We start from the raw sequence: 13,544 nt of genomic DNA, 5'->3' as shown, positions 1-13,544 counted from the left end.
TACCTTTATTAAATCTCATCTTGTTAGATTTGGATCTCCTTATAAAGGTCTTCCTTAAACAAAAGTATTTATCTAAAAATTTAACTGTGTCTTCTAGCTTCATGCTTACACAAAACTGTTATTCTTATTTTAAACCTTTTATAAAAGTGCTGAGTAGGCCGCCTTCTATTTCACCCAATCATCATCCATTCATTTCTTCAGCCCCCTGATGACAATGGTCCCATCAGCTATAAATGCATTTTGTTAGTTTCATTCCAATCTTATGTTTAGAAGTATCTTTTAAAAAGTAGATGAACTATGTTACTGAACTCAATATATGGTATTTCTACAGCATTTCCTCCCATCTGCATGTCTAGAAAATGTTTGAAAATTTTAAGGGTGCACCTTACTGTTAAGGGACTCCATTTATTTTTGGTGATCATCTAATAAATGTTTTACATTTCGTTTGAAAACTAACAGTGAGGTGACCAGTCTTTAACTTGGAGAACATCTTTTAAATAAGGACATTAGGTGGCTTTAGGCTTGTGGCACTTTTCTCATTCTGTTTGAAGACCAGTGACTTAAAGAAGGGAAAATGTCCCCTGAAGTGCCTAAATGCAATAATTTGTCTTAATGTCTGTCTCTCTAATATCAACCAAGACAGACAATATACACTTAATTATAAAAGGAGGTCTTTCTTCTAGTACATGTAACTATCTTGAGCTTTAATTTCCTTTATTAATTGTTATTTTATATTTTACATTTTACCTTGACAGAAAATATGAAGATTCTATGGGGCTTCTGTTCTATTTATTCTTTAATCTATTAATAATGTACTGTGGGTTCAAAACAGCAACCCTATTCCTTCCATATTCTTTCTTTCCTCCAAATAGATACAATAGAGAGAGCGAGCACTTTGGCTTTCCTTAGCTTTATTATTCTTAATAAATTTCAATGCATCCTGGCCTTTAGCCTTTGGGTATTATTACTTTTTAGGTTCAGGGAATTCTTACAATTGTACTTGTTTGAAGCTAGACAGGACTATCCATGATCAGATGGCAAGGCCACGATAGCTCTAGGTCAGTGCAGGTAGAGAAGACACACTTCTAGAGGTCCAAGTAGGAAACTGGCACACATTTTTCCATGAGAGAAATGTTGAGAAGCTTGTGTTCAGGTTCTGAAACATTCTACACTATTAGATACTTTTGAGTCAGTTCCCTAGGAATGTTCCCCTATACTCATGTCCATAACTAAACGAACCGTTGACTATAACTAATTGATCCAAGAACAGATATCTTTTTTTACATTAGGCCAATCACATGCTTTCACCTAGGAATTTACAAATGTGAAATAAAAAACATGAGTTGTTGACAACTCTAGAGGAATATTTCATAATTTGTTATTGTTGAAATTTTGAAGTTGTCCTGGCTCTGGTGTTTCTGTAATCTCTGAGATCTCTAATATCCTCCCAGTGAATGCCCCTTTTTGCTTAATCTAGCAAGATTTACTCCTCTAGCATGTTCACAAAATAGATATTTGTGGGGGAAGTGAAGACATTTACCTTCCATATGTACAGCATTACTTAGATGGGAAAATGTATTCAAAGCTTCTAAAACATGTCTTACAAATTAACCTCTGAAATACAAACTGTTTTTAAATTTGACTTGGCACATAAGCCCTTAATAAATATTTATTAAATGAAAGACTGTTGTGGAATTTCTGTGATACCTTTAATGATGAATATTTCCCATGACATTTATTTTGCTTAGTGATAGGCAATCTCTGAACCTTCCAAATGCCAGAGATTAAAAGTGCAGAGTCTCAAAACACATTAAAGATTATGCACCGAAGGAGACCCTTAGGATTGCAATGGAAATAAATTAACTAAATCTACAGAGCTTCCCTTTTATGTCTTTGAAGTTTTAACATAAAGATTCATTGGTAGTGATTAACTGTGACTGCCATGCTCCAAGGATACAACTCCTCTCTAGAGGATACTGCTGATAGCTGGGTTGGAATGTTAATTTTCTTTTAATTATGTTGAAAAATTGATTTCAAATATAAAAATCTGTTTTTATTTAGCAGCGATATCCATTCAGGAGAACACAGCAAATAAAACATACAAAAATATATTATCTATATTATAACTAACGATCGAAGATGATGAATTACTCATATATTAATATTCATATGATGTATTTATTTTGATTCATCTCAAGATATAGGTTTCAGCATGAATATATGTTTTTGTAAAAAATTATATAGTGTTAAAAATGCAGGAGGAAAATATTAGTGGGAAAAATTCATATAAAATTTTCAGAATTTATGTTTCTGGAGATAAGTAAGCACTCACTGGGTATTCATGAATTTTAATGTGTTCACTGCCTGTCAGACTGTCGTGAGGGTTAGACAGGTGTAATGCTACTGAAACAGACAACTTCATCTTTAATGCCATAGTATCTGTAAAAATTAGCTTCTTGGAAACAAAGTTGAGTCTAGAAATAAAATTCCTTTAGGCCAATATATGTAAGACAGTCCAGTCTAACAAATCTTCAGATTAAAAGTATACCGTATATAAATGAAACATAAAAAAAAACCACATTTGACCAGAAACACACTTATAACATTTCTGAACAGCAAAGATAAAGAGAAAAATCTTAAACTTTCAGAGAGAGAAAGAGGGTGTATAATGAAACCCTACATGTTACATATGAAAGAATGACAATCGAGCGACAGTGGACAAAACTGGAAGTAGGAAGAGGGGTACTTTCAAAGTTTTGAGGGAAAATTACTTTAAACCAAGAGTTTTACACTTTTGGCAATTATCAATTAATTTTAGTTGTAAAATATATTTTCAGATCTGTAAATATTTAGTGAGTTTGCCACACACCCTATCATCACATTTCTAGAGAGGTGATATGGGTAATTGGCAGCTAAATATATTCCAGGGGGAAAAATAAGGTAAGAAATCCGGTGAGACATTAATACAAACACATTTGACATCGATATTTCAAAAAATTCTTCTTTAGTCAAAGGTGCTAATGACATAAAATTTCATCTCTTTTCTTGTGAGTTTATGGTCTTTGATTCCAGAAAACCATGTTTATGGGATCATAATATTGTAGATGCTATTTTTAAGGAGAGGTAGGACTTACACTTGTGCACTTTGGAAGTCTGTGACTATCCAGCTCCTTCTGTGTCAGGTAAGTTTATGTAACGTGGAGGTTCAGTTTTAGGAACCCCCCTTTTTCACATACTTAAGTCATGTTCTAATAGCTCTTTCAGTAATAAGCTGACATTTTGATCTCTAATTGTCTGACTCCTTTGTCTACCATCAAATAGATTCTAAACTTCGCCACAGAGCAGAGCTTCTATTTACTGAGTCCTAAAATACCCATATCTATATTTGAAGTGAAATTCAGGGATCTAGGGGATCAAAGAACATTCAGAATTGAAGGTTTTGGGTGGGCCAGACCATGTAAGATTTTGGCCTTGCAGTAGCTTCTATGTGCCATGCAGTTATTTTTCTAGTTGTGGTTGAACAGCCTGAATGAGTAGCTTCAGGTTTTAACCTAAAACATTGACTGAAGAGCTAAGAAAGGGAAATAAGTTTTTGAAGATCAGATGATAGGTATAAAAGGGAAGAGGTGACATTCTTAGGTCCAGTTATTCATAATGTGAGCCTCAGAAATAGGGGATATATTTAGTTTGTGTTAAATCAGAAAAGGTGCTTGTAGACCAATTAAATCAAACAGAAGCTGATGGACAAGGTCTCCAAGAGCAGTGACACTCCAGAGGGAGCCCACATCGAGAAAATTAGGGGAAATCACATTTTTAATATGTTGATCCATAATAAGAATGACAAGTGACTCAATCCTTAAAGATTAGGAGAGCTATACCTTGAGGCTACAGAAAAAATGGTCACATTTTAAGGGAGAAGACCAGAGAAATTAATGTAAAATACTCAAAGATGTACTGTCAGTTTGACACAGTTATTGTAGGTATTAACAGCACTCTATATAAACCTTCTGGGAAAGATATTAAGGAATTTAAGCTTTGAAAGAAAGTACAACAGAAATTGGCATAGTAAAAGTGAACCAGAAAGAAGATGACTTTAGGCCTAGGTTAGATGTTCTGATGAGAGAACAGCACCTGTGTGATAACGCCCAACTCAGAAAGCTAGAGGCTGATAAGATTTTTGAACGGTGGGTGCTTTAGCAGGTCCAGTATTGTCGATTTCCTATTTCTCATCATAGGACAATAGCTAGAATTGTAAGAAAAACAAATGCCTTACCAGAAAGCAAAGTGAAAGTGTGATAAAGTAGGAAGAGAGATCTAGTAAGCTGTTCTAACTCGTGTGTTCAGTTTGCTGGATGGGAAATGGACCTCAAATTAGACCTTCCTTTGGGACTGGCAACATTACAAATTTCTGAACTTTGCAAAAATTTGGAATGTCGTGAATGTTGCTCTACGAACGTATGGTTTTTCAAAATGTGTCATAACTAATGTCTTTAGAGAAAATTATTCCTAATTAAATTTAAAATCACAGATCGTCAACTGTAAATACCTGATATCCTAGAAAAGTTAAAAATAAAAATTTTCTCCAGGTCTGCCACTTCTCACAGAGACTAAGGAATCTCTGATATTAACTTTGGGACAGTGAATATAGATGTCAGTTAAGTATTTCATCCTGGAAATATTACTTTTTTGGCCAAAGGCTAAAATAAAAAATTAAATAAACTGGTAGGAAAGCATAGTCATTACAACTATGCATGCACAACCTATAGAGTTCAACTTTTTGAAAAAAGTTGTTCCATTTTATGATTTTGTTTACCTTTCTAATAAAATGTACTTGAATTTTTTCCATCCTGAAAGAAGATTAATACACATGAAAATTTAACACACAAAATAGTATTCATTGAAACCCACTTAAGGGGGGCAGGGTATCTTTAGAAACAAAGAAAAATGGACTTGTTTAAATAAAAATTTAATACTTTATAAAATTTAAGAACATGGCCAGTGTTTAATAATAATTAATAATAAAAATGTAATATAAATGCATTTTGATACTACATAACTCAAAAATAATTTATCTTGTTTATCTTATAAAACTCATTGCATGAAGACACTTCACACCTTGGTAACCCAGAAGCCACAGTGTAGTGTCATGCAAGTCCTGAATAAGTGTTAGCTCTATATATACATCTCACAAACCCTGGCTACATGTTTATGCTCAAATGGTTCCTGCTATGGGATTGACAATAGTAAAAAAAATACTGTCCTTCCATTCATTAACTCTGTTGGATCCACTTTAACCCAAATACTATTATTAATAGGAAATAATTATACTAAGAAATTTTAGCTTTCATTATATTAAAGAATGCTCTTAATATTCTTCTTATATTCAAGACAAGTATTCTATTTAATACATTTTAAAATCATATTTTGCCAAAACATATTGCAAAATAAAATGTAAAAGTCACACATAGTAAGATTTTCAAACTCAATCTGGAACTAAAATCAGCTTCTGACTGTGAGAGTACTTAGTATTTGAAAAATAATCCCATAACATTAATATCAAATCAATCCAACAGTATGTAAAGTTAATAATAGCTAAACTTTAACTCTAAATATTTTATTTTAAAAATCATTGCATAATTGTGATGTTTAACTTTAGTAGCTGTCAAAAAGGACATTTAACTTGGTCTCATAAACAACCAGTGAACGAGGTGATGCATGCCTCAATGCCAGCCTTGTTTGCAATGTGAAAGTTGGCCAGATGGCCACTGTATGTAAATATTTCATTTAGGGAAAAATAAAAATTAACTTTTAAGAGAAATAAACCAAGTTCCTTAGCTAGGCTGGGTTTTGACTCTTCTTATTTTTTTAGATTTAAAGTAATTTTAAGTGAATAAAATTTAAAATCATTTAGACTTGACAGAACTTTTAAATAATCTATCAAAGGAGAAGGCTGAATTTTTTCCCACAATAAATAACCATAAAATTGAATATCAGAATCCTTGATAGGAATAAATAAAATTAAGAGATTTCAAGCATATTGGGATAATATTTAAATATACATTTTGAGTGATAATTAACTAAAGGAAAAAAATATTTACTAGTATGGAACGTTACTGCACATTTAATTGTATTTTTAAAATAATGCTCTCAATGTTACTTCTATTTTCTGCACAGTATTTCTACTGAATTTGGATGCATACCTAATTTTTGTGAGTAGCAAATTAATGAAACAATTTGGCTAATGAGTTGTTCTGCAACTTGTAAATACACATTTCCCCCTTCTTAATAAACATGTGCAAAGCCAGTGAGATGGCAAAAAGTGAAGTAAATTGGTTCATCTGGATGCTGTAACCACCAGAGCAGCTCTGTGACAATGACGACGACTAGAGCCATGAACAGCTGAGGGAGGAAGAGGGGTAACCAGCCAATAGGTTCTGGAATAAAGAGAAATTCTTTGGCTTTTAAAAACATGTTCTAAAGGTGCTATTCCATCACTGAAAATGTTACTATATATTTAAAAAATGTTATTTATGGATCCCCTGGTTTTCCAATAGCTGCTGAGACTCAAAGTTTGCCAATTTTGCAAGTTATTTAAATGTTCCATATTATATGTGAATGAAAAGATGCACTATCAGTTTCCTGACAGATGCAAAACAATCTGCTGTGAGTCTAAAATAAGCTTGTTTTCAGTTGCTCCGAGGAATTTCTCCTTTTAAATACTCCATTTTAAGAGGAGATACTTTGACTGTCATGAGAAGAAACACAAAGATGAATGGTATACTCTCATTTTATATACCGGTTCAGTACTGAATTTCACATCAAATAAAATATGACATTATTTGTAAGGCTGCATTTAAATATTTTAATATACTGTGTTTTGAAATAACACAAGTATATTTAAAGAAATTTTATTTCTACTACTTGTGAAATATGTCCAATATTCCTTTCAAAATGTAGCCTATTAGAACCAGGAAACTGGAGCACTGAATAGTTTTAGGAAAGGCCAGGGTAATACCTGCCTCACTGTTGTTTTCTTTCCAACTACTATTTTTTTAAATTCCCCACAAGCAATGACAAAGTGTAGGTTCAAGTTAGAAAAGGAAGAAATAATCTCCAAACCTACTTTTTCTTCAGTCTTCTATCCTTCTCAGCTTGAGTTCCAAGTTTGCCTAACCCCAGGGACTCCTGAGCTGCAGCTTCAGTCTCCATAAAGCCTCCTGTGAAGAAGGAACTATTCACATTAGGGTGAACACATGGTGTCAATTCTGAAATTAAATTATTTTTTTAAAAAAATATATCTTTATTGATCTCAGAGAAAGGAAGGGAGAGGGAGAGAGAGAGAGAAACATCAATGATGAGAATCATTGATCCACTGCCTCCTGTACGCCCCCGACTGGGGATTGAGCCTGAAACATGGGCATGTGCCCTGATGGGGAATCGAACCTTGATCTCTTGGACCCTAGGTTGATGCCCAACCGCTGAGCCATGTCGGATTGGGCTGAAATTAAATTTCTAAAAATTTCCTTAAGCAACTGTTTAGAATCACATTTTTTCTCTTTTTTTTTGATTGTCTTTATATTTCCAAACCAACATGCATAAAATGGCCTGGGTACACACATAAACATACAATGAGTGAATAAAAAAAGTACCTAGCGTTAGATTAGTCAGTGGCACCTCATAGCAACATAATACATGTGGCCTGTACACTGGCAAACACATGAATATATAGTTTGAAAGTCCAATGATCTCTTCTACTTTTTTTAAAAATGAAAAATAGGAACAACTATCTGTGGAGTATTAAGTTTTTCAACATTTAAAATGCTTTTTAATATTTTATATATAGTGAGGTAGTTGATGGTCCAATGAGTAGAAACTCAGGTGTATGTCTTCAATTCCAAGTCAAGGGAATGGAGAGGCGATCCCTGACTTCTAAAAACTTTTCATATGCAGCTTCTGGAAGCCTCTTTGCTCACCTTCATGGTCCCTATATCCAGTATAAACCTTACGTCTAGAATTTCATAGGTTTTGTTTTGTTAATTTTATAATACCTGGAAAAAATCCTAAGTCTTTTTTCAAAAAGACCCTTGTGAGAATTGTTTTTATTCAGTAGATAAATTATTTGGGTTAAAAGCAATTTTATTGGCTTTGGAATATACATAATATATGTAACCTTGGAATGAAAGGAGAAAGAAAGTATGGCAAGCATCAAACAGGATTAAACATTTCCCAGTGCAATTATTTAATTCAGAATCCCTGAACATATAATTAATTCACACAAAATTTGTTTTAATTGAAAAATGAGAACTTAATCTCGGGCTCTGTTTTCTCTTTGGTATTTATTCTATGTGAAAAACATGGAAAATACTATTTTAAGTGGGTTAATATACATATAAAATTTAATGGAAGGGATTTAGACTCCAATTAAGCTCAAGTTTAGGTACAAAGATGTAAGTTAATATTAACTCTTACAAAGACTACGCAAAATTTTTTACCAATATGTCAGTAAATAAGAACTATTAAAGACAACTTTTATCTCTGTCATTGTAATGGACATTTCCTTACTTAACATTTGCAGGACTTGACCTTACACAAATTTTGTTGTTACTGTTTTTCATAATTTATTTTAGCAAGTAATTTATAACACTTAGTACTATTAATTTTGTAGCATTGATACAAGTTACTCTCATAACCTAGTAACTCTATTACTGAATTCTGTAATTATAAGGAAGTTCTATTTGATTAAAAACACATTGATTGCTCTCTAGATCTTATGCAGGGCTTCATAGTCTGGGGACCAAAATTTATTTTATTCAATTATGCACATGTGAAATTAATACTTAAATACTTTTTTATTATGAAAGACTCTCATTGTTGGTGTCATTAGGACAGCCGTCCAATAGTTAACTAAGGCACTCTTGGGGATAATTTTTAAATGTGGGATTTTCCATTATGCACAGAGAGTGAACATTTTCATTTTATTTCTCTCATTGGTATACTTGCCTTACTGTACATCCATAAGTTATTACTCACAATCTGCAATTAACAATAAAATTGTACTCTTTAAATGTAAATGGGAATGGTTCATTCACTTTAAAATTACAAAATTTTTCAGCAGTCCAGATGGGGACATAGAGATTGATGAGGTAGATCTGTTTGAAACAGTGAGACATTTTCGGCCGCCAGGTGGTTGGATCAATTAGGCTTATTCTTCAGAACAAAGAATAACAACTAATTTCTGACGTAAATTTTTTCAAGAACCCAAGATTTCAATTATAGAAAAAGAACATTTTAAAAAATGAAACTCTGGAAAAGAAACAAAGAAAGCTCTAGAAGGATTTTGTGAGTCAAAACTAGATCTAGAAAAAATAAGTTTTAAAATTTGCTCCTCAGAAATAAAATTATAAAAAGCATGGAGAGCTTGGAAATACAATCAGTACTTCAAAACCTAATATCCTTTGAATAAGGGATTTAATAGAGACTTGTGGACACATTGGGTTTGAACATGCCTATAGAAAATGACATTTTACTATAGCAGGTAAAATTATTTTTCTTCATCACATGTAGAAACATACCCTTAAGCAGAATCAAAAGTCTAATTACATGCTTTTTCCAGCCCAATTAAACTGTTTCTAGATGAGAACATTCTTGATCCAGCTGCCCTATAAACAGCAGGTTCATCTTTCCACATACCTGACCAGCTAGCTAACTCCTAAAGGTGAGTCTGCCTCATTTCCTCTCAGGCATCAGCAGGCTCCTATGGCTGTGTGGACTTTAAGAATATTTACTCGTCTATGCCAATATTTTATTCACTAGTCACATGTGGCTACTGAGCACTTGAAATGTGGCTAGTCCGAATTAAATACTGTATTATAAAATATGCACAAGATTTGGAAGTTTAGTGAAAATATACATATACAATGTCTATTTAATAAATTTATATTGATTACATGTTGAAATTATAGTTTTCATATATTGGTTTAAATAAAATTATTACTAAAATTCATCTTACCTGTCTCTTTTCACTTTTCTTAATGTGGCTACTAGAAAATTAGAAAGTGTGTATATGGCTCACCTTGTGGCTTACATTATATTTCTGTTGACAGGGCTGTATACTAGTGACTCTTAAACTGGAGATAGTATCAATCCTCCAGAGAGAGAGTGTAAATATTTACTTATGTTGGTGGAAAGAGGGGACTACATGTTTAGATGTTACCATGATTGCAAAGTGCAACTGACATATATTAAGTAGGGGACAAGAATTCTAAACATCCTCAAAGAGTAGAGAATCCTTGACCTTGACCTTGTGAAAATGACAAGAGTGTGCCTGGTGAGAAACCCTGGCTTATGGGTGACTCTCTAGAAGATCCATTAGGAATGTGGAGATAACAGCATTCACTCCCAACTCATAGCAAAAGGTACTTAGGCGGAGAAGGCTTGAGTCTCATGATTTGGTGGATACTCGGATAAGAAATTGCATGTGACCTTGTCCGTGGCCTCCTAGTAGTTGCACATATAAAAGCTTAAGCCAAAATCCTTGCCCTCAAAGTTCTCTGGACTATTTAGTCACCCACGTATACTTTTGTAAGGACTTTGGGAGTTGGGAGTGTTAGAGAAAGGACCACTCATAGAGTGTGAAGGGCCCAATTAAGCAATTTTTTCCGGCCCACTTTTTATATAAACATTTTGAGTAACCCAAATCAATGTGGCCACAATCTAGTGGTTCGCTGTCATACGATATCATTCTGGACAGCAGAATTCTGGGAGTGATTCACTTGCTAGAGTGCCCTCCTGGAACCAGGAGCAGGTCATTGGTCCAGAACAACCCCATAATGCAAGTCGCCGGGCTCGGCAGGACATCTTGTCAACCCCAGGCATGGGGTAGATAAGCAGGGAGCACCCTGATGGCGGGAAACAGGGACCCAGGACCATATGGTTTAGTTAGATTTGAGGACACTGCCTCCCTGGCTGGTCCCAGGGTCTGAAACATAACAGAAAATTTCAATGTTTCCAGCAGTTGGACCCATACGGGTCTTGGTCTTAGATCAGGATGCCCTGCCCAGATAGCAATTCCAGTTCCAGCCTCTCCCACGCACCAGAGGGGAGCTCTTAGAGAATTTCAACAAAGGTGCTGCAAAGTGCGAGGCTTCCTAAGACCCAGGCTGAGGAATTCAAGGAAAAGCCCTTTTATGCCCAGATCTAGGGGTGGTACCGGTTGGAGATATTGTGAAGGCAAATGTTTCTGTGTTGCCTGGGCCTTAGACTCAAGTCAAAATAATTTATTTCATGTTGTCCCTTGAGCTACAAGTCTAGAGAAATTTCTGTCCCAAATCTAGGTCTCTACCTCTCCCTTGTTTTCAGCAGAAATATAAAAAAGAGGGAGCTCTAACTCCAGACAGAATTAGACTATAAACTGCAGCTAATCAGTAGCTTCATCATTCTTTTACTGGACCTCTCCTCAGTATTATTTCATACCACTCATTTTGTATTTACATTTGAATTGATAAATGCTTACTTAATTGTTTCCATTTCTGTTAGCTCTCTAGAGGAGCACCTAGGCAGTGCCAAACTCATAAAGAGTGTGTAAAAAATGCGCTAATAATTGAAGCTAAATACTGCTTTCTTAAAAGAAAGGCCCTTTCACCATGCAGAGAATGAGTCATCTCTAATTGTTACTCTGTGGAATTTATATCATATCTGTTGGTTCCATAGCATCTAGGAACAATCTAAATTTTTAGGAAAAGGCGAGCACAGCCACCCAAATGTTATATGTGGAAAGGTGCTTGCTAAATAATGCTAGTTCAAGGTTGATTCTGCTTTTGTCATGATGAAATTATTTTCTTTATTATGCTGATTACAGAAGGCCAATGAGTTCAGGCAATTATAATACAATCTGGCAGTGACCATAAACAAAAGGGATATGCAATTTAGTAGGCAAAGTATCTCTTTGAAATATATTGCTTCTCATATGCATTTAAAGGAAATCTGTAAAGTAGTTTTGTTGCTTTTTAAATCAATAATATATCCATTTTATATGTCTTTAATTGGGGATTCTGCTTATTAAAAATTAATATATTTTCCTCTTTTATTTTCAAATTATAAGAGAAACTTCATTTAGAAAGTTGCAGAGTTCTGTTCCTTTTTTCTTTATAGTCATTATTGTTAGGGCTCTCTGAAGACTTGGGAGAGCTGGTGTTTCCCAGGTAGTAAACCAATGAACGTTAAAATCATATGGAGCAGATGATTCCCCGAGAAGCAGTAAATGTTTTAAATCCCTACCTTGTCTTCACACTCTATTGCATTTTCATAAGCTTTCAGTAAACTGCCCCTAGCACGGTGCTTGACTGCTCTCTTAGCTTCTGCTTGGATACTTGACCCTGGAACTTAGGTCATTTCATCTGTATGCTTTGTGCTTCCAGTTGCTGCCTTCTAAGCCCCGCGTTTCCAATCTCTCCATAGTTAGGTAACTTGACCTTTAGTCCTGACCATTTCCTTGACTTGATAATTTGGTTTCAGTTCCTGACCCCAGCCCATAACCCACTTCCTGACTAACCTCAGAAAGGACCCAAGTTCCTTTCCAGCACATTTCCTTTGGAGTTTGTTCTTTCATGTGGCTTCAGTTCCCTTTCTCAGGCATCAGTTCTATCTGAGACTCTGGCTTTAACAACTTTCAATTCTGTAGAAAAACTGAATTTAGATGTTCCTAGTAGAATCAAATGCATCCACAGAGAGAAAAATTAATAATCTGAACTCCTTACTTACATTATGTCTGCATCTTTAATAAGAAAATTTATAATGTATTCTGTGATGTCTCTTTTACTGTTGCCTTGAATGGATTTTTAATTTCTATGCATTTATGTATAATATCCTCAAAAAGTTATAAACTTTATTAATCATGTTTTTAATTGCATTAAGTTACCAAACTTGTTCCACAGGACTAGGGGCTCAGTGAGGTATTTTTTATTAAACCAGTTCCAAGAGTATATTGTCTGGAGCACTAGACCAGGAAGCGAGAACTGGGAACCAATACCAATTTTCCTACCAAGCAGCTGCTTTGCCTAAATTATTTTTTAACTCATCTCCATTTCTATATATTATAGAATGTGGACCACTACAAGATCTTTAGATATTGTCTAACCTTGAAAGTCTGTAATTTTAAAAAATACAAATGCACTTTATAGTAAACAATTCATAGTATATGTTCTGTTAAAAAAAAAAAAGAGGGAGAGAGAGAAAGAATTGCGTGACATAGGATTAAATGTTAGAATTTCATAGATTCAGTATTACTAGGGTTGAAGTAGATCTTAGAGATCATCCAGTCAACCATCTTTCCAAAGCTTGGACTCTTTACAACAGATGTCCCCAGTATTTACCTAGCTTTTGCTTTATAATTTACCTAGTTTTCAGTGACAACGGCATTACCTCAATAGCCAGCTCTTTGGATATAATTCTGACACCCCAGTGTTCTTTCTTAGATTAAAATGAAGTCAATCTTCCTACAACTTGAACACTTTGACTCTAGTTTTGTACCCTCACTCAACAATGAA

At 34.3% G+C, this 13,544-nt stretch overlaps 1 protein-coding gene across 7 annotated transcripts in view; it reads right to left on the bottom strand.

The window, feature by feature from the left end:
* Positions 1 to 13,544, bottom strand: part of PPFIA2 (PTPRF interacting protein alpha 2) — a 421,038-nt gene that overhangs the window by 45,346 nt on the left and 362,148 nt on the right. For all 7 annotated transcript variants that reach the window (XM_081127256.1, XM_081127250.1, XM_081127251.1 and 4 more), the window contains one exon: positions 7,124 to 7,217. In XM_081127256.1, coding sequence (XP_080983382.1) covers positions 7,124 to 7,217 — 94 coding nt within the window. The remainder of the gene's footprint in view (positions 1 to 7,123; positions 7,218 to 13,544) is intronic.

The sequence above is a fragment of the Miniopterus schreibersii genome, assembly GCF_964146895.1.
Source record: "Miniopterus schreibersii genome assembly, chromosome: 2".
Classification (NCBI taxonomy): Eukaryota; Metazoa; Chordata; class Mammalia; order Chiroptera; family Miniopteridae; genus Miniopterus; species Miniopterus schreibersii.
This window is presented reverse-complemented; position numbering and strand designations above follow the sequence as displayed.